Source organism: Macrobrachium rosenbergii, chromosome 1, assembly GCF_040412425.1.
Source record: "Macrobrachium rosenbergii isolate ZJJX-2024 chromosome 1, ASM4041242v1, whole genome shotgun sequence".
NCBI classification, from domain to species: domain Eukaryota; kingdom Metazoa; phylum Arthropoda; class Malacostraca; order Decapoda; family Palaemonidae; genus Macrobrachium; species Macrobrachium rosenbergii.
Window position 1 is genome coordinate 56,444,358 of NC_089741.1, and position 27,054 is coordinate 56,471,411.

At 36.6% G+C, this 27,054-nt stretch overlaps 1 protein-coding gene across 3 annotated transcripts in view; it reads right to left on the reverse strand.

Annotated features, from left to right (window-relative positions):
• Nucleotides 1-8,851: 8,851 nt before the first annotated feature.
• The window catches only part of LOC136838669 (bumetanide-sensitive sodium-(potassium)-chloride cotransporter-like), a 96,023-nt gene continuing 77,820 nt past the window's right edge, over nucleotides 8,852-27,054 (reverse strand). For all 3 annotated transcript variants that reach the window (XM_067104059.1, XM_067104051.1, XM_067104043.1), the window contains 18 exons: nucleotides 24,989-25,147; nucleotides 23,868-23,963; nucleotides 22,683-22,936; nucleotides 21,713-21,827; nucleotides 20,097-20,239; nucleotides 19,515-19,709; nucleotides 19,178-19,285; nucleotides 17,173-17,296; nucleotides 16,646-16,767; nucleotides 15,097-15,232; nucleotides 14,275-14,486; nucleotides 13,750-13,991; nucleotides 12,796-12,944; nucleotides 12,245-12,415; nucleotides 11,993-12,081; nucleotides 10,633-10,804; nucleotides 10,188-10,308; nucleotides 8,852-9,775 (listed from right to left, as the gene is read on the reverse strand). In XM_067104059.1, coding sequence (XP_066960160.1) covers nucleotides 9,640-9,775; nucleotides 10,188-10,308; nucleotides 10,633-10,804; nucleotides 11,993-12,081; nucleotides 12,245-12,415; nucleotides 12,796-12,944; nucleotides 13,750-13,991; nucleotides 14,275-14,486; nucleotides 15,097-15,232; nucleotides 16,646-16,767; nucleotides 17,173-17,296; nucleotides 19,178-19,285; nucleotides 19,515-19,709; nucleotides 20,097-20,239; nucleotides 21,713-21,827; nucleotides 22,683-22,936; nucleotides 23,868-23,963; nucleotides 24,989-25,082 — 2,679 coding nt within the window. In that variant the 5' untranslated portion in view covers nucleotides 25,083-25,147 and the 3' untranslated portion in view covers nucleotides 8,852-9,639. The remainder of the gene's footprint in view (nucleotides 9,776-10,187; nucleotides 10,309-10,632; nucleotides 10,805-11,992; nucleotides 12,082-12,244; nucleotides 12,416-12,795; nucleotides 12,945-13,749; nucleotides 13,992-14,274; nucleotides 14,487-15,096; nucleotides 15,233-16,645; nucleotides 16,768-17,172; nucleotides 17,297-19,177; nucleotides 19,286-19,514; nucleotides 19,710-20,096; nucleotides 20,240-21,712; nucleotides 21,828-22,682; nucleotides 22,937-23,867; nucleotides 23,964-24,988; nucleotides 25,148-27,054) is intronic.

Below are 27,054 nucleotides of genomic sequence, written 5' to 3' on the forward strand. Positions count from 1 at the left end.
GGAATTTTAAAATATTAAAAAGTGAAAATTTGTCATTTTCTGACAGTATATCTTTAAAGGAATATCTTCTAAATAAAATGTCTCTTTGGATTCTATATTTTGGACATACCTTTAAAATATGCTTTACTGTTATTTGTACGTTACATATTTTTCGCACATAGGTATAGGGGCATGGGGGTTACTCATCAGGTAACCATGTGTCAGTTTAGTGTGACCAATTCTTAACTGTATCAACATTACTGAAAAACCTGCGGCAATTCTGATAAGATGATGGCCACGGGTCTACAGTTTCTTTTATTTCTCTTAATTTATTGTTAAGATTGCTTTCCTCCAGTTATTTTGCCATTTCTTCTTAATCACCACTTTACTGTATCTTGTATAATCTTCAATGGTAATAATTCTGCTGATATTGGCAGTGTTCTAGCCTCTTTTGCATAGGTGTCAGCTTTTTCATTGCCTAGTGGATAGCGCCCTTGTCTTCCACCTGAAAGACCTGGTTCGATCCCAACGTGAGCCAGAAATTTTTTCTGTTCCACACGTGATTGTGTGTTGATTATATATATATATATATATATATATATATATATATATATATATATATATATATATATATATATATATATATATATATACAGGAATCCCACAGAAAAAATGACAGGCAGCAGAAGTTCATTACAAGCGCTTTCACATTTATTAACGCATCATCGGGGCACGAATGAAACACAGATATAAAGAAGGTTACAAAGTAAACAAAAAGAACAAGAATACCAGATGGTCAGTTGTCAAAGGGTAATAAACAGAAAGATAATCCAGGATAATCCGTCATCGAGCTGTCACAAACTGAATCCAAGACCAAACACCAAGAAATACTAAAGTTTAGGCTTACAAAATCCAAAAACATGTATAACCTTGAATACCAGATGGTTAATTGCCAGGGGGTAAAAAAAAAAAAGTTAATCCACGGCAAATCCGGGATCACGCGGTCACAAACTAATCCAAATATATACTTAACAGTAAATTTTGTTTCAATGGGGAATTTTTTGTACAAAAGTTTGGTATGGCTATGGGTAATCCCTTATCTCCCGTCCTTAGCAATATTTACATGGAATTTTTTGAGACAAAATTCTTACCAAGAATTTTGCCCCGAAAAGTTGTATGGTTTAGGTATGTAGATGACATTTTTTGTATTTAGCCAGTTCACGAAAATCTCCAGGAATTTCTCGTTAAGCTAAATAATTTAGTCCCTTCTATAAAATTTACCGTAGAGGAAGAAAGAAATTGTAATTTGAATTTTCTTGATGTAACTGTCCATAGACGTGATAGAAACTTCACCTTTTCAGTCTTTCGAAAATCAACTAAGATTGCCTCTTTTGTTCATTATTATTCGAATCACCATCAAAATGTTAAATTCTCTGTCTTTTCTGGAATGTTCTTAAGTGCTTTACGTGTTTGTAGCCCGCAGTTCATCGATGCTGAGATCAAAACTATTTATGATATTGCTATGAAACTTAAATACCCAAGGACCTTTGTAGATGAAGCATGGAAAAGAACCAGGAAAACATTTTATTTAACTAATAACAAACTTGAATTCAGCAAGCATAATATTCTCAAATTACCGTATGATGAAAGGTTTTTACAAATATCTACAACATAAATGTTGTTTTCAGTAATTTTAATGTTAAGAGTGGATTTTGTAAGCCTAAACTATTTCTTGGTGTTTGGTTTTGGGTTCAGTTTGTGACCGCTCGATCCCGGATTATCTTTCTGTTTATTACCCTTTGACAACTGACCATCTGGTATTCTTGTTCTTTTTGTTTACTTTCTAACCTTCTTTATATCTGTGTTTCATTCGTGCCCCGACGATGCGTTAATAAACGTGAAAGCGCTTGGTACTGACCTTCTGCTGCCTGTCATTTTCCTGTGGGATTCGCTTATACACTGAAGTCGCGTGCATCTACTGTGATTTTTTATATATATATATATATATATATATATATATATATATATATATATATATATATATATATATATATATATATATATATATACATATATATATATATATATATATATATATATATATATATATATATATATATATATATATATATATATATATATATATATATATATATATATATATATATATACACATACATATACATACTATTTACTTGACAAATAATTTTCCTTCTTCACTATGGGCACTGACTTCAAAATTTCCATGGTCACTAGCTCTGCTATCCAGTAGTTATATGTAATTTCCTCTCATTTAACCCCTGTAAATAAAGGAATAGCATCTTGTGCTGTAAAAGTAGTTTTGTGCCTGGCGTTTAAAAATCTGCCCTGATGCTAGTTTTACAAAACAACAACTTTACACAAACCATGAGGCTATAATTATGAGATTATGGGAATTTTTTTTAATTTCCAGGTATTTTAATCTACTTCCTATTCCGCCCTGCTAAGGATTTGTCTTCAGTCCATTTCTTCTCCACAACCTAGGCACGATAACATATTTTTCTTATTTTTTACAAAGATTTACCGCTCTATGTATAGCCCATTTATAAATATTTAACATTTTCATCTTGATAATTAATGTTAATGAGGACATAGAGATATCTTGATTACTTTGTAAAATGGTGATGTGGCATATGATGTTTTTGTTCTTCCAGAGAGAGAGAGAGATCTTTTTGTATACATTGTTTATTTTCTCACTCGTCCAACTTACTCTGTGTTATGCTTTATTTCGTAAATTCATGCGTACCAATTTATTCTTTACCTATGATATTAAGAATTCAAGATATCTGTATCAAGGGGAAATGCCTCCAAACATACCGTGACCACGGAAAGTGGCCCCTGGAGACAGTTTTAAGCTGCTTATCCTTTGGATTGAAACGCACGTGGAACTGTTTGAAGTATTGGCAACAGCGCCAAAATGAGATGTCATGTTCACAGAAAATCTGATTCCGTTTCTTATTATTGCATAAAGAAACTTTATCAGCCGTGAACTCATGTAACTGACTTAGAATTCTGCGTATCGAAAAAGATGATATTTGATATCTGTAATGGGGGAAATGGTGTTATATCTTTGTTGTTGTTATAGATTTGGCAGATATGCGAAGATTAAACACGTGGGGAGGACCCAAACAGCCCCACCCGAGAGCTCATTTCATTTTGGCGTCCGTTCACATACGACAGTGTTTCAGGCGCTCTCAGATCGCTACGGTGTGGCCAGGAAAAGATTACAGCGGTGCCAGATGTATTTATCCTTTTAAGTCTCGCCCTCGAGGTTAATCCCTTGTTTATGGCTTTACCTGAGATCTGTCATTTACTGTACCTTGTTATCCAGTGAAACAGCATTGAGTTTATTTTGGTTGTTATTGCATTTTCTTTCTCTACTGAGCCTTTTCAGATATAATAGTTTTTATAATAATACCATATTTCCCGTTGCTAAGTAACTAATTGGTTCTTAGCCACGTAAAGTAAGTCTAATCCTTCGGGCCAGCCCTAGGAGAGCTGTTAATCAGCTCAGTGGTTTGGTAAAACTAAGGTATACTTAATTTTTGTGTTTAATGCATTAAAACCTAAAATTTGTGTGTGGTTCGGCAGGAGTAGCTTTTCAAGCCATTTGATTATTTTCCATACTCCATTTTAGCAGTTACCCTTATTGAGATTGTACTTTTTCATTGCCTCTACTGGTTAAATAAACTGTCCATCATTTAGGAGAAAAAATAATTGAACAGTCACGGGTTTTTAAAATGCAATGCCCAGTGATATGGCATAATGTAGCACACACTTGCAGATGAAAGAAAAACGTATTACTGGAAATGAAAACAGAGTAATCCTTTTGGTGGTGGTGGTTCAATTGCACTTGACCCTGGAAAATACACATTTTATCGCCGACATACGATAATGAACTGCTCGCGTTTTAAAATACATTTTCTAAACATAGCAAACAGTAGGTCTTTCTCCTCTAGATCGAGAGCGGGATATGCTGTATATTAGGTTCACAATAAAATTCTGCGGTAAATTATTCACCACTAAATATATTGTGGACCTGATATATAACAAACAGTGCTAACTATAAACATGAAAGAGGCAGTTTTAATTATATATATATATATATATATATATATATATATATATATAATATATATATATATATATATATATATATATATATATATATATATATATATATATATATATATATATATATATATATATATATATATATATATATATATATATATATATATATATATAAATGTTATATGTATTGATTCTAGATTTTAAATATATTTATATTTTGTTTTTTCACAATACCCTTTTTCATTGTGTTTTGCTCTGTGTTAGTAGTTTTCTGATTGGGAAGCAGGGAAAAGAGAAGCATTGATTGAAAATGCATGTTTGTCCACTCATATTAGGCATATTTTAGTCAAATAATTGAAAAAAAATATAATAAGCTGAAAATTGGTTAATGACTTCTTTAGACACTTAGAAATAACATAAGAAATAGCGCATCAAAGGCCCCCATCAATCCACCCTGAGCTTCGTCCGCCATCTTGGAAAATGGCCGCCAAATTTCAGTTTTCACTTTTTTTTGTGAAAACGGTTGGTCTGATGAAAATTACTATGAAGTACATAATTAAAGAACAATAAATTCTAAAAAAAAAAGAATTATGCATTTTTCTCTACGAGGTATAGTTTTATAGATATATCAAATTTTTGGGAGTGCAGCATAATATGTTGGTACCTGTTTTCAGGAGATTTAAGTGCATAAACTGTCTCCCTCCCTTCCTTTAATCCGCTACCAGCCATGATGTACCCAATAGAACCCATAAATGACATTAAGAGATGGAAACCACATAGTCGCAAGAAAACATTATCTAAATTCAAACTGATTTCAGTAGCCTTCCAATATAATGGCTGATGAGATGTAACACGTGTCACACTCTATTCGCGTTTCTACATGTGTCAACTGCAAAATGTAACACACTATTTATTGCATCAGAAGAGGTTGCTTTTAAATTAAGGAGGGGCAAGAAGGGAATGGACGTTGTATCAAAGTCCTCACTGTTAGTGACAGCCTCCATAAAAGCATTCGTGTGGAAAATCCTTAGATTTCAGCTACTTTCCCCTCTGACAGATGACAGGATGACGTTACGAGTTTGTCACTAGGAAATGATGTAAATTTCCTCAGCTCCTCAATTTCAGTGTTTTTCAGACCACTTTCACTATGACTCATGAAGGGTTTCACAGCAATAAACGATGACAAAGAAATTTCTTTAGCAGATGACTGTTTTGTCTTTCAGTTACCTCAGATATAACCACTGAGCCTGCTGGTGTTACACATTCAGTTGCCCCCATGCTGTGAAAAGTGCTAAATCCATCTATAGTATGCACACCGAAACCCTCATTATCAAAAACTAACTGCATGAAACTTTCAGACAGAATAGTAGGAGAGGTAGACTTCCTGCAAGAAGCTTCAAAGAGCTGCGCTTCATTATACCTTGTAGAGAAGCCCAGTTTATCCAGAATATGCGCCAGGAGTCTGGATCCAAATTTCCTGTGTACGTAAACAGCAACTTCAAGCAGAATAGGAGAGACGAAAGTCCATGGGCGCACTGCTTGTAGGACTGAATAACCTATGGCAGTGCATAACTTGTGTTTGTTGTCTGTGTCTCCCTTTCCTCCTTTTTCAATTAATTCATGTAATAACACCTGAAGAGAATCAGGCACATTGTTTTCAACATCATTAAAGAGTCCTTCAGGAGATGGATAGTTGCAAGAGTCATATACCTTTGGCTTGATGTCCTCTTTAATAATAGCTGCCGCAGTTCTAACAATCCTCAGCCGCTCTTCTTTCTCACCGTGCAGTCTTTCGTTATACCAAGACATACTTAACAATTTATGTCCTGAATTGCGAAAACATACTGTGGGTGTCTTTTATTTTGGAGGGTGGTTATGATTATATCACTTCATACTTTTCTTCTAATTTGGTTTTCAGATATTTTCCACTTATCTTGGTTCTGATGCATCACATCCAGCAATTCCTGCAAAGTAAACTGACAGTCTTCACTATCTTCCATGTAGGAATAAATTTGCTCCAAACCAGTCACTATATCTTCATCCTCAGGTCGTCCACGTTTGCCTGAATGATTTAAGTGCTGCTTGTCCACAGAGGAAACTTACCGCAACATGATCCCTGGTGTGTAGCTTGTTCTGTAACCAAACTCTGAACACCAACTACAACAGCTTTGACTTTTTTGCCCCTGTCATCATTGCGGTCGTTAGCTTTATCCAACACATTTTTTGCAAAGTCTAAGGTCTTCAGTAACTACCTGCCGTCTATTGAAAGGTTTTCTCCTTTCTGCTTTTTTCACAACAAACTTCAAACAAAATAAAGTTTTTCTTGAAATCAAATTCAGTTTGTTTTGATCTTGGTTTCTGTTTAATCGCGACCCTTTTTCTGTTGTTCAGTTGAGTCTTTTCTGTTAGCAGCTGTAATACTGTTTTCTCTAGTATGGTCTTTTCTGTGCTTACATGCACATGTACAGCTTATAAAGTAGCCCATTCGTGCCATTTATTATTTCCTCTTTTCTTACTTGCTTCAACAAGTGTTGAAATCCCTATCTTGGCACAGACAGTTTCACTTTCTATTAAGCTGTCTTCACAAAGTTGGCATAATCTATATTGTTCTATGATTCCCTCCATTATTAAACCATATTCTGAAATAAAGATATAAATTAACCTGATAATAGAGCACCAAAATGTGTAAAAACAAAAAAAAAAGGCAAAAATTAGTGATACGCAACAAAAAGGAAGTGAATAAATCATGTCAGGATCAGCACAGAATTGAATAAGGGTAAAAAATGGTGAATATAATTAAAATGGTTATTCATAGCGAAAATATGCATAGAATATGTTTGGTAGAAAATTAAATTTCCTTTAATTTTGTATTCAACAGGTTTTTTTTTTGTCAGACCACCCGTTTTCACGGAAATAGCGAAAAACTGAAGTTTGGCGGCTATTTTCCAAGACGGCGGACGAAGCTCAGGGTAGATTGGTAGGGACTTTTGATATGTTATTTCTAAGTGTCTAAAGAAGTCATTTAGCAATTTTCAGCTGGACTATGTGAATATTTTTAAAAGGTAGGCTACCTTTTCAGGTTATGGCTCAAGTTGATTTATAAGCGTGGCCTAGTTTAATCCATCAAAAGTGGATTTTTCATGGTTAAACTTACAGTGAACGTTACAGAGTCTGTTATATTAAAAGTTTATATTATCAATCAGTAGGAGAGCAGAGACAGACATTACATACGATTTCTGATGGTAGTGTCTGAACCGTGAGCCAATGTTTTGATAGTTTTTATGTTGGTAATAAAATGAGTATTTCTTCAACGTTATATCGTTCATCATTATTGTACATTTTTGTTTTAAATTTCATCATTTTCCGGTTAAAGTGTTATACCTTAACTGTCTCTTTGATAGGTCTGCGAATCGTAGCTTGAGCGTATTTTTTCCTTGATCACCATTAAGGAACATTTTTTTTTTATTATTATTGTTCTTCTTCTTCGTTTAACGTGCTTTTTCCCATTTTTCATATGGGGTGAGCACGATGCCTTCTCTTGAAGGACTTTGATTTGGCGTTGGGGTAGGCCGTAGCCTCGATCGGCTGCCATGCCTGACATCGCTTAGACCCCGGCAGCACGTGTATATGGTACGGATTTTAAGTGCCATTCGCCCCTATCGTTTCCCTCACTGTCTAGCCAGCTCCTGACACTTTGAATAATAGACTCTTTTCACCAGCCTATTATCGTCTGTTGTTTCTATGTGACCGCACAGCTTTAAAATACTGAACCATCCCTTTGTTTATGTTAACCTTTTCTCATTTCTTTGCGTATCCAAACTACTTCCCATCCTTCATATATATATATATATATATATATATATATATATATATATATATATATATATATATATATATATATATATATGTATGTATATATATATATATATATATATATATATATATATATATATATTGTATATATATATATATATATATATATTGTATATATATATATATATATATTATATATATGTATATATTGTATATATATATATGCATATATATATATATGCATATATATATATGCATATATATATATATATATATATATATATATATATATATATATATATATATATATATATATATATATATATATATATATATCAGCCTCTATCAGCCCTAGGAGCTGTTAATCAGCTCAGTGGTCTGCAAAGCTAAGGTATACTTACTTCACACAGTTCTTCATTGGAGGGGTGGGTCGAGCTCTCGGCTAGCACGCCGGTGGCCCAGCGTTCGACTCTCCGACCAGCCAGTGAAGAATTAGAGGAATTTATTACTGGTGACGGAAACTCATTTCTCGTCATAATGTGGTTCGGATTCCACAATAAGCTGTAGGTCCCGTTGCTAGGTAACCAGTTGGTTCTTACCCACGTAAAATGAATTTAATCCTTCGGGCCAGCCCTCTCTAGGAGAGCTGTTAATCAGCTCAGTGGTCTGGTCAAACTAAGATATACTTAACTTATATATATCACAGGAGGCGGGTAGTTGCCAAAACAGAGTCTAGATCCGAAGAGGGAGAGGGACAGACATGTTGATATCATGACTTTATTAAATGATTGTAAATTTGTTTGTCTTTTTAGCCTTGAAAATGGGACTTGTGGTCCAGAAACGTCGGCAACTCTGATAAAGTCATGATATCAACATGCCTGTCAAGAAAATCTTATTTTGTCTCACTTGTCACTTATATGTAAAGGGTTCAAGGGAAAACAAAGTATGTCATGAAGACCTTTTATTGGTTAATAAACTTCCTGAAAGATATAAAGGCGACGTTGAACATTACAACATTGACAGAAATAAGAAGAAATATTTTATCTATTATGTCTTTAAATTCCTGGGACCAGTTCCGTGTGTTTTTATATTAAGATAATAGGTAGAAATAACGCATTAGACTTAAACTTAATCCAGAAGATAATAGGCTACAGTGTGTTAGATCGTTGGTCCCAAACTGAGGCTTACTCATACTGCAGAGGATACAGGGGAAGTCTTGTTCCAATTGCTCTGAAATTATTTCAACTTTCAGTTTTGAGCGGAAGAGACGAGGCGTTTTATATTTTATATATATTAATAATTTTACCTATAAATTACAAGAGTTCGGGTCCTCATGAGGACTGAGCAAACCAAAAGTTAGAATTATTGTATTACGAAAAATGGGAAATAACAATTCTACAGCTACCGTTGAAGTCGTGAGGCCAGAGAACTTCATTACCACACACACACACTACAAGGCATAACTACTGTACATGGGAGAAGGAAGAGCTTTAGGTCATTGGTTGATCATCTGTGAATGTGATGAATAAACGAAAACAATGGAATTATATGGAAAAAAAAGGCGTCGAAATAAATGAGGTGATGCGCTTAATTGACATAAATGGCAACTGACTCCAGATCTGTCGAGTGAAACAGTCTAAATGGCAACTGACTCCAGATCTGTCGCGTGAAACGCTGGTGGACTCTGCAATCGTGTTCATCATGAATTACGTCGTACGCTGTCTGGGATGTATTCTAAGAGTAGAACGTAATCACAGACGTCTGGTTTCCTCTGATTAAGAAGAAAGGCGGCATATCTTTGGTGAGGGTCTCCAGCCAAGCCATGTATAAAGGCGCGGACACAGTCCCGACCACTGGAATTGGCAGAGTCCTGTAGAAGAAGAGAGAATGGCTATGTTTAAACTGTGTTGGGAATCTGTGACACGATTAGATTTTATCACCAGTAAACAAAAGGGTAACTGGGTGCTATTGATAGTTTTTGGGATTCCGACTATATCCATTTATTTCTCATGCACCGTTGATTTATCTGCATTAGATTGTAGGTATATTTCTCCCGATGTTTAATTTCTATACTTGTATTTTTACTTATTATTCACATAATACCCGAGGTCAAGAAGGGTTGAGCCTATAGATCAAGGCCTATAGATTCAAGATATTTTTTAGCTTGAATAATATATTTTCCTTTGTTCTGTTCTGTTTGTTGTATAGATAAAAATATTTTTATGTACTTCATACATAATTCGAACTACGTACAAACAAACTAGTGCAGACTAAATACTTACATGACGACCATTGTTGCCTTCCTTGAATGCTGTAGAAGCAGCTCGCGCAGTCTGATGTGGCGATTCGTTTTCTCACGTAACGCTATCATTTCGGCCTCTGTGATGCACTCGTGTCCTGTTGCTGATTAGAAGAAAAAATAATCAGATCTTTACTTATCGATAGTTTCATAAGCTTCCTGCTTTCTCTCGCCGGATAGAAAGATGACTTCACATTTCCTGAGTTATTAGCTATCCTAAGATTAACCTCGAGGCGATATGCAGAATTTTATTTTTAATAAAATAAGGATAAAACAAGATAAAGTTGGTTCTTAAGAAAGAAATATGAGCAAATTGAAACTTTGAAGTATTTTCCAGTTTCAATGGAAAGATAATGAAAAATACAGCGGTGTTCGTTCCCATATTACAGAAAGAGTGTCATTGAATTCACGTTACATTCAATCCATACCTCCTTCCTGTTCTTCGTTGACCTTGAATTTATTGATAAGATTGTTGAATTCATCTTGCGATTCTTCCTTTGGCTTCTTCTGGATGTCAGGAATCATGATGACGTCGCTGAAGTCAATGCGGAATTTACACAAGAGCTCAGTCATCCTCAATTGCTCTGAGGCCAAATCGTCCTGGAAAAGGGGAACATCGCGGTCATGCCTAAGTTGCTGATGGATTGACTGGTTGTATGTAAACTAGCATTGCCATAAATAATCTGACTACGTAATTTCAGACTAAATTAAAGGATAATCTTGGTCATTTTTTCTCGTTAAACATTTGTTGTCCATAAATACGTATTCATATTCACTAGATTATTTTTTTTTTAGGTTTTAGTTGTTTGTTTTCGATTTTCGACAGGATTTCAGTATTCGTATGAGAATTTTCGACAGGATTTCAGTATTCGTATGAGAATTTTCGACAGGGTTTCAGTATTCGTATGAGAATTTTCGACAGGATTTCAGTATTCGTATGAGAATTCTATCAGCATTCTGTAGAAGCTTGCCCAGCAGGTGTCAAGTGTATTTAGTATTTTAATTATTATTTTTTTTAACACAGAAATACTGTACCTTCGCATTCAAACAATGATAAAATATGGTGTGAGTGAAACGACAATTTAATCAAAGTTTGGGGTATTACTGCCCTGTATCTCACAGGAATCGGACCATTCAACTCTCATCTCCCGTTGCTTCTGAGGAAAGCTCTGGAAGAGAGAGAGCCAGCCTGTCATTCAGACTTGGTCCCTCGTTCACCAGTTAAGCCTATAGGAAGTGGTCCATTCCGCACAAGAGTAGCCTCCTGGGTAACCAGGGAAGTGACCCAGACCGATTGTTGAATGGATCCAGTGCCTTCGAGGAACTGCAGAAATTTAATATTAGAGGCAATCCTTGAGGGGGTGGGGGCTCTGGAGTAAGCTGTTGGTCAGGGAGAGGGGACCCTTTTCCGGTGCTTCCTACGGGAGCACGGAGGCCACTTTTGTACGGAGTCGGTGTTTCTGGGCTTTGCTAGAGTTAAAAAAAAAAAACCCCGGAGCCTAATACTATCAACGGAGGTGGTGCTGCGAATAAAACTAATTTACTTCTCGCAAAATATTTGGCTTCGCCCTAAGGAAGTTTAACTTTTTGCCATCAAGAAAAATAACGCCTGGTGTAACATCGGTAAAGAACATCGTATGCTACCTCAGTAGTTAAAATCAGATAAAAAGCAAATATTGAATGTTGATCTCAAACAAATGTAGTCTAGGGTCTCGTATATGTACAGTACAATAATGAATCATCCAAAATATTTATGGGAAGAAGAGAAAGACAGGAAATTGCAAATACCTTATTGTTAGCCAGGCAGAAGATTCTGAGCGAACACTCTGACCAGTGGGCCCTGGTTGTCAGAATGTATGGGAGCAGAAGTGTCAGACCTGAAATACGAAATAGTAATTAAGTGAGTTTTTTTAATGGCATGTCATTACAGCCAATTGTATATGTAACACAGAATAAATACATCGATTAACAAACTACCCATAACTGTAAACTGCAGGTTTGGGATCATATGACTAGTGGTGTTCAAGAATCTTTCTTTACCTCCGTCATCGAAGAGCCACCAGACGTCAATGGTACCCTTTGGCTGTTTAGCGTTGAATCTAAGCATGGCATCTATCGTCTTTGGCGTCGCGTCTTTGTTCTCCTCTCTCTTCTGTGACTGATTTCCGAACCCGGGATTCTCGTCTTCAAGGGAGACTTCGTTGCTGTAATCTGGTGAAATGTAAAATGATGAATGTATGTATAATTACAATAAGTGGTTTCAGTGAATTGGTTTGATCGTCATAGACATTTTAAGTTCTAATTGAGAAACACTACTTTTCTAAAACTGCAACGCATTAAATTTTCCTACGCTCATTTAAAGATTGACCATTACATTTTGTACTAGTGTAGGTAAATGAACATCCTTTAATTAAATTATTTATTTCTGCATCGAGGTAGTAATTGGTAACTATTATTATATGATAACGTATTATCTCATAGTAGGTTAGATGATTTTACAAGAACCCGTACCAAAAACTTTGATGGCTAAAATCGTCATCAAAGATGTTGAGAAACGAACGGAAATTTGTCTCAGACATCGACACACGTACCTTGGTAGCGCTGTGGTCCATCAGGGGAAGTTGAAATCTCCGATTTAATGTGTTTGACCTTTGCGGGTAAGCTGTCAACGATCGAACTGTAATCCATGCCTCCTTCTACCCTGAGGATGCCCACTGCCAAGTGCAAATCGAAGGCGTAGCTGCGAACATACGTTTCATATGTAGTAGACTGCGTTAAAAGATAATATAGCAATAGTATATATCAGCTCCAGTGACGCCGCTGGAGGCCACCGCTTAAAGGATCCTTGTAGGTTGGGGGGGGGGACACTGCAGGCTGTTTTGAGGCTCTTTAGCAGCATTACTTTTAGTCTTTAACCTTTGGCCTCCCCCTCCCTAACTGTCCAGCTCCTTTGACTTTAGGAATAATATGTAATAGTAATACTGCCATTCTCTTCAATAAAATATGTCTTAAAGAGGGGTTTCTTAATAATAATAATAATAATTTGCAAACAAAAATTCGTCATCGCATTCACAGTGTTACATTACATCTCAGTGATGTATTTAGTCAGATTTAGCTACTGAATGCTACGTTTTTATGGTAAAATTTTCGTCATTATTTGCTAACCACTGTTTAAGTTTCAGTTAGAAGGGTTGTTGTAGACTTTTTTTCATTGTTGTGATGCACAGCTCATGAAAACTATTTAATCCTTCATATTGCAGTTATTCTTATGTTTTAACTTATTTTCTTATGATCAAATTAGGACTTCCCAGATTTTCCCTCGTTAATCTGTCACACTCAAATTAGGACTTATCAGATTTTCCCTCGTTAATCTGTCACACACTCACTCGACACATAATCAGCGCGAAGTGGCCAAAAAATGGCCGATGTTTAGTTCCCTTCCCCCAAAAAATACGATGTTGAAACACACCTACTCTTTTATTTGTAAACCTATTCATCTTCCTCGTCAAACTAATGATAATACAGAGGGTGCAAAATGTACTCACTGGATAGTTTTGAAGTAGGCGTCTAGATCACCGGAGGAGCAAGTACTCCAGTCAGCCTTGAAGCCCATGATGACGGTGTTAGGGTGCAGTTTCCCGATGCCGGAGTTGGTCATGAGGGACCTAGCTGCCATGTCCATGGAAGGTCCGTCGGCAACTGCATAGAAGGCCTTGATTTTGTTGTTGTCTAACCACATTGTGGCCTCATGCACCAGCTGCTGCTTCACCCTGTAGGACTGCTGCACCTGTTGGTGAAAGGATATTGATTCACTGTCTAAAGATGTATATGTTAACGAACTCTAATGGCAGAGGAACGACATCTATTGTATATGAGTATCGGTATTCAGTCAAAGTTAATAAGTACCGTATGATGAACAGTTGTTATCAGTCTCTTTCTTAAAGAATGCATCAGTTAGAATTGTGTATAATACACATATATATACCTAACACGAAATGTATGCGCATGCGTACGTAAACTCAGCTTGAGTACATATGCACATATTTTATTTATGACGCCAGTGTACTTACGGGGAAGCACTGTCCTGCTATGAGCAATGACATCTTTTTCGTGATGGAGTTGGCAAAGTGTAGCAGAGGTGGGCGAGAGGAAGGCATGCCACACAGGACCAAAATTTGAGGACGATAGGTCTTGACGTGCTCTTCGATATGGCTCAGTGACGTCACAGAGCTCAGGGCCAATTTGTACGTTTGCGCTTGCGTCGATGATCCCCAGTTGACATCTGTGAGAGGAAACCATAAATTCAGGGTTCAAACACAACTTTGTACATAGTAAACAGGAACCTACTATAGTGGCAGCATTTCTATACATCAGAAATGAGTGTTTCTGTGACGAATTAAGTTAATTTTTTAAACAAAACAGAGCAAACTGGAGCTAACAATGCCAGTTACATATGGCAAATTACTAATGACGAATCTTGGGTTAACTTGCGTCAGAATTACACCAATCTTTCACACATCACTGTTGCTTAATGAATTACTTCTTAGAATGAATTTCTAAGTTTTTGAAGTTCCTTTTGTAAGCAAAGACTGTATACATCAATGTGCATGCACGCATGGAGGAAGTTATAATTAATATTTCTCCAACAGAAAACTGTTCCATAAATTCCTATAATGATCTGAAATACACTTTTTGTATATCCTGAATTTGATTAGGATAAAAAAAAAAGGTGTAGGACATGGCACTGGCAGTTGCAAAGACGCTTCTAAAACAGCAGATAACATCGATGAAATTACATACACACAATTATCTGGATGACCGCTAACTAGAGCTATAATGCTTTGCTGATTGTTGCATTTATGACAACTGCCAGTGGAATGCAAAACACAAACCTGGTTTCCTGTACTGAACGACAACGTATAACAGTAAGATGATGATGAAAGTCAACAAGGCGGTCCACCACTGAATCAAAAACATGATGGCGGTACACAGCAAGGCTCCGGTCAAGCTCAGCCACTTGTTGTAGTACTGAAAAAATAAGAAGAAAGAAATATTGTAAATCTTTTATTTACCGTATGAATAAGTTCATTCGTTTAGAAGCTTGAAATGAGAAGGAAAGTAAATAGTAATCAAACGATCATTTTCTTGGGATAGTCACATTGGAAAGAATGGAGATTGATAGTCTCAGACTCGAATGGCTACTCCCACGTGTTAGATCGCTACCTAACCTACCCGTTAGGGGGTTAGCGCCGTCAGTGCACCTCATGCGGTGCACTGTAGGCATTAATTAAAGTTCTTTGCAGGGTCCCTTCGGCCCCTAGTTGCAACCCCTTTCACTCTTTTTACTGTACCCCCCATTCATATCTTTCTTCCATCTTGCTATCCACCCTCTCTCTTCTAATAATTATTTCACATATCTGGTTTTCCTCCTGTTACACCTTTCAAACCTTTCTCCTCTCAATTTCCTTTCCACCGCTGAATGACCTCATAGGTCCCAGTGCTTAGTCTTTAGCCTAAACTCGATATTCCAGCCATCACAAGTTAGGAACAGCATAAGAAATACAGTACACTGATTTGAGTTTCTAGTCTAGAGTGTTATTGTTATGAAAACTGATACTCCTTTGATTACTGTGAGCAACACAGTGATTCACTGACTAGATTTAGACTAACTGTTCATGTGGTCATGCTTAAGATCAGGACGCAACAAAAGTTTCAAGGTCGACCTTATAGAGGAAGGTGAACTAACTTGATATCGCAGCCACTTACAACCGATCATGTTACGATGAGGCTAGTGACTTGCTTTTGCATGGATTTTGTAAACAACGCACATATATCGATTCCCTTTTCATTAAACAATTCTCTTTCACTCGAGATTTTATGAATCTATTCAACCATAACCATATAACTATGCAAGTTTAAGTCAATCACCTAGTTTAGTTGCTTTTAAACTGCTTCAAGAACGCCATTGATAATTTTATGGACAGAATTTTCATTTTTTCGACAAATGTTATTACTTAATAAAAAGACAGATGTATCATCACGCTGACTTTCACGCAATTTGTTTACTGTAGTTTCGTTAAATCTCGATGTAACTTCAGAGCAAATGAGAGGCTTTAACGATTGACAACTGTTTATTGGTAAGAAATGGCCAAATAGGTAAAACTTAACCAGCATCAAGAAGTAAAGTCTGGTCAGCTGGTGTTGTGGTTAGTGTCGTGGCATGCCACTTAGATGTCACGGGTTCGTGTCTCCCCCAGAGCGATGAAAAATCACCGGCTCTGTATCGTGATCAGTTACCGCTGCAGTGTGGGGTCTGCAGTGGGAGGCTGAAACCAACACTATTTGGAAGCTTGATTTTCAAGTCAGTGGCTCCTGTGTGCTCGTTCTATGTGAATAGGTTTCATCTACTGAAATAATAATAATAATAATAATTGACCTTACCGTGAAAGTTGGTCTCCAGCCAGGACCTTTTTGTAGGGAAGCGTGGAATGTGGAGAGATTGATGAGGGCATAAGAAGCTAAGAAGAAGTTGGTGATGATTGGTGCAATGGAATCCAAACGGCCTGTAAATAATGAAATATATATATATATATATATATATATATATATATATATATATATATATATATATATATATATATATATATATGATTATAATCACTGACACGTGATTTACATATCAAACATCACAGGGAAGAAATAAATCCTGACTGGTGTAAATCGTCTTTATTGCTGAGCCATGTTCAGAAGACTGATACAAAGTGGTAGAAATTCACAATATGTATTATGACAAGACAGTCCATAAGAAAATACCGTCTGTCTGTTCGTATGTACTGTCTTGTGAATTTCAGCCTCTTTGTATCAGTCCTCTGAAGATGGCTCAGCTAGAGAGCCGACAGCGGTCAGGATTACAAAAGATACAGCATGAATGAGTACAATGTAAATCAATTGGAGTAACAGTCACTTACCAATAAGAAGGAAGACGAGACTGATGAGGAAAGTTAAAGCGTAGCCCCTGTAAGGTTGGTCGCCGCTGCCGTAACCTTTGCCGAAGAATGCAATGCCGGGATACAACTTGTCCTTGCAGAGGGCCTGAGAATGAGACAAATAAGTCAGCTGTTTTTACAGATGGCTTTCCTTTGGAAGGGGAAATGAATTACAGCAACTTTGTTGAACGTATTTGCTTCATGGATGAAATAAGTAATGTGTACTGAAAGGTATGCGTAACTCTATAATAGATTATACTGAAAGGTATGCGTAACTTTAAGATAGACTATACTGAAAGGTATGCATAACTTTACAATAGATTGTACTGAAAGGTATGCGTAACTTTACAATAGATTATACTGAAAGTTATGCATAACTTTACAATAGATTTTACTGAAAGGTATGCGTAACTTTACAACAGATTTTACTGAAAAGTATGTGTAACTTTACGATAGATTTTACTGAGAGGTATGCATAACTACAATAGATTTTACTGAAAGGTATGCGTAACTACAATAGATTTTACTGAAAGGTATGCATAACTTTAAGATAGATTAAACTGACAGTTATGCATACCTTTACAATAGATTATACTGAAAGTTATGCATACCTTTACAATAGATTTTACTGAAAGGTATGCATAACTTAACAATAGATGTTACTGAAATGTATGCGTAACTTTACAATAGATTTTACTGAAAGGTATGTGTAACTTTACAGTAGATTTTACTGAAAGGTATGCGTAACTTTGAGATAGGTGATACTGAAAGATATGTGTAACCTTAAATGCTCAGTGGTGATATTCCTTCCGGAATCTTTTGAGATCTGCTAAGTGAGTAATTATTTCCCTGTGTAAATGAAACTGTTTCATCTTGTTGTAGTCCATAAAGATATATGTTTCCTCAATATTAATAAACCGAGAAGGTATGGAATTTAAAAAGGCAGGTTTAAGCTATTATGGGAACACAGAAGAGAGTAAAACATACCACAGTCCAAAAACTGAAGGGTAAAATGTAGGAGTTTCAAACGCTGTAAGTTCCATTTGAGATTCAGGCATTGAGGAAATTTGATTCCGGCTAATTTGTATTTTTTTGTTGGGGGGGGGGGCGGCGGTTAACGACTGGGATTAGAGCAGGGAAAGATATTAACATCAGGGAGACCGATCAAGAGTGCTGCTGGACTTTCTTGCCCCTGGCAAGACGAACTTTTCCAATGGTCTCGGTGACCAAAAAGGCAATTAATGTCAAACTTACACCAGAAACAGATTACGCCTAATACGTATTCATGCTTGCGTACACGTATAATTGGTATTTTCAAATACTGATATTTAATATGTTTTATATAATATGTATGTGCATGGAAATATATAACCCGGGTGGTTAAAGTCACTGTTTATCGTTGTTTCTAAGCGAAAGGGCCCGGTTCGAATCCTGGCCTGCGCACAAGGACTTATTAGTCATAATTTCCTTTGGGTGTAAGTTATTCCCAAGGTATTAAATTATATTTGTGGGATTATATATAAATTTTATATATATATACTGTATATATATGTATATATATACACACACACACACACACACATATATATATATATATATATATATATATATATACTTTATATGCAGAGGAATCACAAAACTTCCGCATGATATCAGATTTGCAGGTTAGCCGCAAGGAGGAGAAAATGAAAAACTTAGGTACCGAGCACTTTCGTGTAATTGCTACATGTAAAGTTTTCTTATGTACAAAATTCTTTGTTTTTGTTCATTGCACCTTGCAAATGTGTAACATTTACAAAAGTGCTCAGTTTAGTATTTTCATTTTCCTCCGTGTGGCGAACCTGCATGTATATATATATATATATATATATATATATATATACATATATATATATATATATATATATATATATATATATATATATATATATGAGAGTGGATATTCTTATTTAGAATAACTTTTCAACATCAGTCTGTTTCATCTCACCTGGAAGATTCTGGGGGCAGATACCAAAGAAGCAAGTGCTGACGACAGAGTGGCCGCGAAACATCCAGCGTAGATCAGAGGGCCAAAGATGGACATCAGCTCCATAACCTTTAATAAAAAAAAAGGGATAAGTAAACAGTGAATGTCAATCAGAGATTTTAATTTAAAGATCCATATATATATTACATGGTGTCTGTCTTACTGGCCGCCGAGGAGCGAGAACTCGTGCCAGCACAAGGATGGCTTAATCCACGGCCTAGTCCTAGACTGTGCCTCAGTCTAAATCGAACGAACGTACACATTGTGTCTCGTACGTGAAAACAAAGGGACAACCTACCTGATTATTATTTTGTAAGCCGAATTCACATTCGATGTCGGTGCAGTTCGTGAAAGTCCAATTTGCGACCTGTGACACGTCGCCAGTGGCATCCCTGACAACACCAGCCCCGCTGAGCAAGATGAAGACCAAGTAGGAAGAGTATGAAACGGCGATGGCCAGGAGCGTGCCCTTAGGAATGGCGCTGGATGGGTCCTGAGATAAAAGGAAGACGAAATGCTAGATGGGGTAGGAAGTACTTAGCAAAATATTATGCCTGGTCTGGAGGATTCATCTAAAACATCAAACCAAAGAGGAAACATTAACCTCAGCATCAGCCCATAAAATTAGAAGGACTGTTGTTATCAGTAGACCAGAGAGGGAAGCTTACTCCAAATATTAAGAAGTACTGAAATATGTCAATAAAGAAGGACAAATAATGATAGACTGTATTGAAATTGAAAAAAAGGGGAAACAGTAGACTCTTTAGACAGAGATATCCACGATTGCATGATGTGCATACTCTAACATTATTTGTTACGGAAAAGTACTTTTGAGACGGGCGAATACCGAATGTCGAATAAGAGCTGCTTGGGAACTTACTTTCAGATCGCCAGAGATATTGGCTCCAGCCATGATGCCGGTACAAGCAGGGAAGAAAACACTGAAGACAACAAAGAAGGACTGTTGCACCCCGATGTCATCCTTGCGATAATCTGCGTACAGGTTGTCCATGAACACGGTACCTGTCGGTGGGATTAAGTTGAACGTCAGACTGATAAGAACGTATTAGGCTAGACGTCGTGAGTTAATCAAAATATCTGACTAAATGGAAATTCTTTATTTGAATACTGAGATCCGTTAAGGAGAATTAGTCTAAACACTAGGCCAAATAAGAAGCATTAGTATTTGTGTCATGCTGACTAAAGAGTAGGAAGTACATAGTTAAATATTATGCCAGATAAGGAGGATTCATCAAAACAGGCAAAGAAGGAAGTAAAATGTTAACCCCCAGCATGGGCCTACGAAATTAGGATTGATGTTCTTAGTAGATCACTGGGTGGCGTTTACTCTAAATACCAAACCAGGTAGCCCCGGGGATTCATGTGAACATAATGCAAAAGGTGAGAGGGAAATGAAACTTTGTAGGAACTTGGTTTCAAGCCGAAAGGAAAATTGTAGATGGAAATGTTTTTAAGATTCCTATGAAATGTCAGTCCTTACAAGCCAGGATGAAAGAAAAGGACAATGATCAAAGCATAAAATTTCTGTTCGGTTTTTCATATTATTGCTTGGAAATGCAGTATCTCAGTTTATTTGTGTTATTTGGGAGAGAATGGCCAAGTTTTACAAAACTAAGCTTAGAATAAAAATTCCAACCGGGCACCGATGGAAGAGCAACTAATCTCAGGCATTAATTCGGAAAGAAATCTGATTTTGCGTAGACCTACATAAACTGTGAAAATGTCGACTCATTATTATAAGGAATATAAAATATTTTAAAAGTGATAAGCTCACTATTTCATTATGAACTAAAGACCAAAGAGCAAATTACAGCGCATCAGCTTCCATCACAGTTCTCAGGTTCCAATAGAAGTGGACAGGAAACCGCAAAATTTAGGATTTGTACGTAAAATGAGGACCTTTGTACTTAAAATGAGGACCTCTAAAAGTCTGTCGCTGCCATTAACTGGAAAGGTGAAAATTCTTTGGGTGTATTGTTATCGTAACCAATATCATTGAAATCAGAGGCATAACGAACATACCGTAATTCTATTTCCTCTGAAGACCCAGGCGCTTTTTAGACAGGGACTGAGTAACTTTGTACCAACCTAAAGTTATTATTGCCGTGGATAATGTGCAGCGCAAGTTTTGTTCATTACTTTTTCATTGTTATTATTAACTTTTGATTCCTTATTCTTGCTCATATCACTAAGGTCATGGCAATATATTCTTATGTTTCAGAGCTAATAACATTATAAAAATAATTAGAACTACACTTCCTTATTTAGAATTCATTTAAACTGTGTGAAATAAGTAATAGCCAATGAATCTTTATACGATTGGATTACTGTATAATTAAAAAAAAATAGCCCTAACACTTTACTTTGTTAACGAGAAAATCAAGCGTTGTGTCGATGTTACTCTACTGATCTGAAACGCAGACTGGGAGATGTTATTGAAGAGTTACAGTAAGAAAGATCAGACGATTTTCTTACCGTTCAGACCAACGAATCCTCGGGCAATTTCTTCGTCGCTCATGGGACCAACGAAAGCTCCCACTACGAAGTCCAAGATTGCAACTACGAGCACGACTAACAAGATTAGCTGAGCCTGAAGTAGAATTACAACATCATCAAACAATGTAGCTATTCCATTAAAAAAGAAATCGTACATAAGCAGACGCTTGAAAAGGGTTTACATAGAAAAACAAGGAGTCAGTTACACACTTTCACTGGAGTCTACCAACAAAACGTCGAGCCCCCTCACATAATATACCATTTCACACTTTCTCCCACTCTCTACTCCTGTGGATTGATATACTTTTTCTAGGTCCCCTTTGCATCCTATTTTCACTTGGCTATGAGTCAGGTGCTTCTTTTCTTTGGTATATCCTCTTCCAGTTTCCCTTCATCACCAAACCACCTCAAAACAAAAGGAACCCTCTTTTCCCTCAACTACGTTTTATCATCCAAATTCTTATTTCCATTTCGGCATACCCTGAGTAAACAGCATCTATTTGCCTTCAGTAACATCGGGCAACAATGTCTTACTTCCAAACAAAAGTGTGATTACACTCCATTTTTTTTTTTTTTTTTTTACTTTTGGCCCTCATATACTCCCTTCTATTCCATAACTTTTATGGAGCATACTAACTTTCCCTCCTCATTATATATGGTTCACTTTTTCTTCTTTTACCGTCAGCCATATTATCTAATCCATTAATAAATAGAACACATCCATTCTCTCACCACCCAAATTAACCTAAATTTCATTTTTCATAATTTCCATATATCTCATCTTCATAACTGCTCTACTCTTGCTTGCATTTTCATCCAACTCTCTCCCGTTATGAACATTCAGTCACCTGTCTTTCCTACGGAAGATACCTAGAAGATCAGCAGCCATTCAAGCCGATAATGATGTAAATTGAACCAGATACTGTAGCTACTTGGTCATCATACTTACCCTATTTTCCCAAGCCATTCCGATGATGCAAATGGCCGTGCAGGCGATCAGCGTGATGGTCCCGATGATGCGGATGTCGTTGACACTTCCGTCGACTATTTTGACGCCTTGCGTTGCCAGAAGGTCGTTCATAGATTCGCAGAAACCCACGGTGTGCATAGCGGCGTTGACCGCGTTGGCCAGAGAGAAGACGAGACCGATGGCACCGCCGAATTCCGGTCCCAGGGAGCGACTGATCATGTAGTAGGTCCCTCCTGCAGTGGAATAGCAGGAAATAGAGTTTGGATTGAGACATTGCTCTTTATATTTGTAGTTTCCTACCTTGATGTAACCTTAAGATTTAAACGATGAACGCGTTTAATTGTTATTTATATTGTTTCTAATATTTTACTATTAAAAATGCGTTTATAATTACTTATTGGTATCCCACATTCAATGAAAGTATTACTTTTAGAATAAATAAGAAATAATAGGAAAGATAAAAGACCGTACACTTCCTGAAGATTTAAACGCTGAACACATTCTTGTTTTTGTTTTTAATATTATTGTTAAAAATGTGGCCATAATTATTTCAGCATCAAGTGAAAGCACTGTTTTTAGAATAAAAAAGAAAGAATGGGAAAAATAAAAGACTTGATTCTGTCTCGACTACGTTAACTAAAAAAGCCGTGAAACTGATATTGCAAAACGAGATGTTAAGGGCTAAAGCTTATCGCGGATGTCAATCTATGTTGACTAATTATTATTATTTATTGTTAAAAGACCTTACTTTTTTTTTTAAAGGCTGTGATTTTGTCAAGCAAGCTTTCTCGAAGCCCAATCCCCCGTAGGGAAGTAGTGCCGTCAGTGCACCTCACGTGGTGCACTGTAGGCATTACTTAAGGGTCTTTGCAGCGTCCCTTCCGCCCCTAGCTGCAACCTCTTTCATTCCTCTTACTGTATTTCCGTTCATATTCTCTCTAACATCTGACTTTCCACTCTCTCTAACAATTGTTTCACAGTGCAGTTGCGAGGTTTTCCTCCTGCTACACCTTTCAAACCTTCTTACTGTCAATTTACCTTTTGGTGCTGAATGCTCTCATAGGTCCCAGCGCTTGGCCTTAGGCCCAAATTCTATACTCTTTTCTATTCAGAATCCAGTGAGTGACAAAAGCTGAGGACAAAATCAAGACGAAGAGCACTCACCGCCTTTGATGACTCCGTTGGTCGAAATGGCAGACATGGACAAGGCTGTGATGAAGGTGACGAGGTTGCCGCATGTTGCAACGAGGATGGCTTGTACTGCAAGGAAGGCAAAGTATAGAATTAGAGCTGCTTTTTGGCGTTCGTTGAAATTACCCCTTAGATAGTCGAAGGTAACTGGGTTTGGTTTGAATTGGAAGCATTTAACCCCTCAGTGTCACCTTATTCAAGTTCATTCCAAGGGACTATTATACGGTATTTGTGATGGTATCGAATTGCAATTTTGGTTGCACCGTTGTGATCTGTTGTAAGGGAAAGTAAAAGCCTAGAATTCAGAAGGGTGTAGCATTCCATCCAAAATTTCATCGCGGACTTTTAAAGGATTTTTTTTTTTGTAAAGTGAAATTCACTTCAGTCTCATTGCTAGGTGTTCCATTTGAATTTTAAAACTTTTTCGTCATTTTCCTTCCCAGGGTTCGCTTTTCACTGTGTCATGCGTCCTTTTTAAGTAATTTTACATCAGTTTCCGTTAATTTCTCCACCTATTGCATTAGTAATCATATATTGTTCCTAACTATCGACATCGTATCCTTTCACCTAACCTGTTTTTAGTAGATTAATACTATGTTGTCATATGACTGAAATTCGTTATTTACTATTGTTACTCTGGATCACATAAGTTTTCCAGGAGTATTCCATAAATTCCTAGTATTGACTGGTGTTACCATTTAAAAAGGCTCATATTAGATTTTACATGAACACATAATAAACAAAATTAACTGGTTTTGAATAGAGGAAGCGTATCACTCAACGAACAGCGAAAAAAAAGTGTTCGAGAGATCAGAGCTACACCATAAATCTACCACGCACAATCATTTGATAGATAGAAGCCACTCAGTCCAACATCTATGAGAAACTCAAGAGAAAAACATAATTTTCATTAAACTCATTAACTTCCTTTTATGATCTGAAGAGATCTACATAGACTTACAGCTACGGATTAGACGGAATCTTCTTCAGAGAATATTTTCGTATGTTATTGATGTAAAGCATATGCTTTTAGATTTAATTCTTGTCGAAAACTAGAAACAAACATTTCTAAGCAGCTAGATACTTTCACTTACTTATTCCACATTGTCCAGTAACCCAAGAGAGTCGAAGGAAGAGAATGACTCCCCAGATGTTGAGGAGACACCTAATGAAGACACTCTGATCCATCCAAATTTATCGCCAAGTTCAACTTGAGCCCCTCCATGCTCTGGTTTTTCCTTCACCAGCCGGTCCTGAAAAAATAATGTAAAAAATAAATAATAATAGAGTAAAAAAAAAAAAAAAAAGTCATTGAGAGACGAGGAAAGAATGACTGAACACACCAAACACTTAAGTTTCTGCTGGATGTATGGCAGCTTCACTTCTGCTTAGTCATGCCACTCTGTTCGTCGACCAGGTTAGCTCTTTCCTGTGGTAACATTAGTATGGAAGTCGAGGAATACCCAAAATGCATTATTCAGTACTTGTATGGCTGAGTTGTATGGCCTGATAAGGATCTACCATTCATTGTAGGTTTTATGAAAACAAATACCATGACTGTGTCTAGGCGGAGGCGCATTACTTCTTGTTTGTCATTAGACTCAGTCACTGGTTCTTATAGTCCTTGCCTATGATAATGTATTCCCCCATCCCCTGCCATGGTAACTATATCCACACTTGAGCAACGTTTGTAGATGAGAAGCATATATTGACGCAAGGGTCTTTTTGTACCTGGGTGAATGAAAGTCCCAGGCTTAATGAAAATGGGTACTTTCTGTCCAAACAGTTTCATATCGGGAAACGTGTCGGCTGTCATGATAGTACCATTGATGAAATAAGGGTCCTAATTTGTTTCTCAGGAATCAGACAAGGTATTTTGGGGTCTTGTTTGTTTTAGGGAACGGGAGAGCAAAGCATCGGTACGTGGTTATTCTCACAGAATTCTTGGGAATCAGATTTAAACGGGCGAAACCGTTAGTCGTGGGAATTTGCATTAGGCGGAACAAAACTGTTAAGATGAAAAACAAAACCATATTGGGTTGGAAAGAAAGGTGGCTTTAACGATTTTCGAAGGAGATATCTGTTATTCGTGGAACAGCCTCACAGAGGACGTCGTGCATTTTGATACATTTTTATCTATTATCTATTTATTAATATTTTTCCTTTTTTAATAAGTGGTATATCTTCTCTCTATTTCCCTTTACTTCCTCTTACTTCTTCCTAATGAACACCATATTCTTTGGAAGCTTGAATTTCAAGTCAATGGCCCCTGTGGGGTTGTTCCACATGAATAGGTGTTATATACTGAATAATAATAATAATAATTTAGTCATGTGTAAACAGACGAGGTATGAATAGTATACAGTCACTTTTAACATGTGCAGCTGTATGTGAGCAATGACCAATTACTACCAGTACATGTTTTGCATACTTAAATGTAATAGGCAAGACGATGCGTTAACCCTTAATACTGACGAAATCTAGAAAACAGGCTAACATGTTACGCATGCCAGGCAGTGCTCGGAAAGGACCTGACAGGTGTTGTAAAAGTAATAACTAGTTTTGTTTTTCATGTACAGTAGGTAGCTCTTATCGTTAGTAAAGGTAAATTAACATTCTCTAAAGAGAAATTATCAGAGAATTCTGTTTTCATCGGTGAATAGTGATTATGAAAATGTGAGCTCTTCTGGGTCATTAGATAGATTTGAATGATAATAAGTAGTTCGGAAAAATAGGTAAATAAAATAACAAATTTCTGAGCTTTTTCGAATGCGGTAACGTCTTGCCAGACTTCTGGAATTAGGAATTACCTGATACATTAATATGAGGATTTTTATGACAGGTGCCTTTTTCGATGCAATGCATTTTTGGGTAAATCTGTTAAATAGTGGTAAAAGTAAAGTGCAGTTCAGTGTGTACTAGAAACTATGTGAATTTGTTGTTAATTGTGGTACGTCTTGAAAATGTTTTAGAGTAAGCTATACCACAGGGTCTATGTTGCTTAACAAACTTTGTTTCTTATTGAAGGGCCAGACCCCTAAAGCATCTGATAAGCCGAGGGGTTACTTTATGAACTTAACGCCCATCAAATTATGACAAATATGAATTTTATTTTCATAATTTTCGTCCAGTGATAGAATCTTGGACATCACGAAGATGG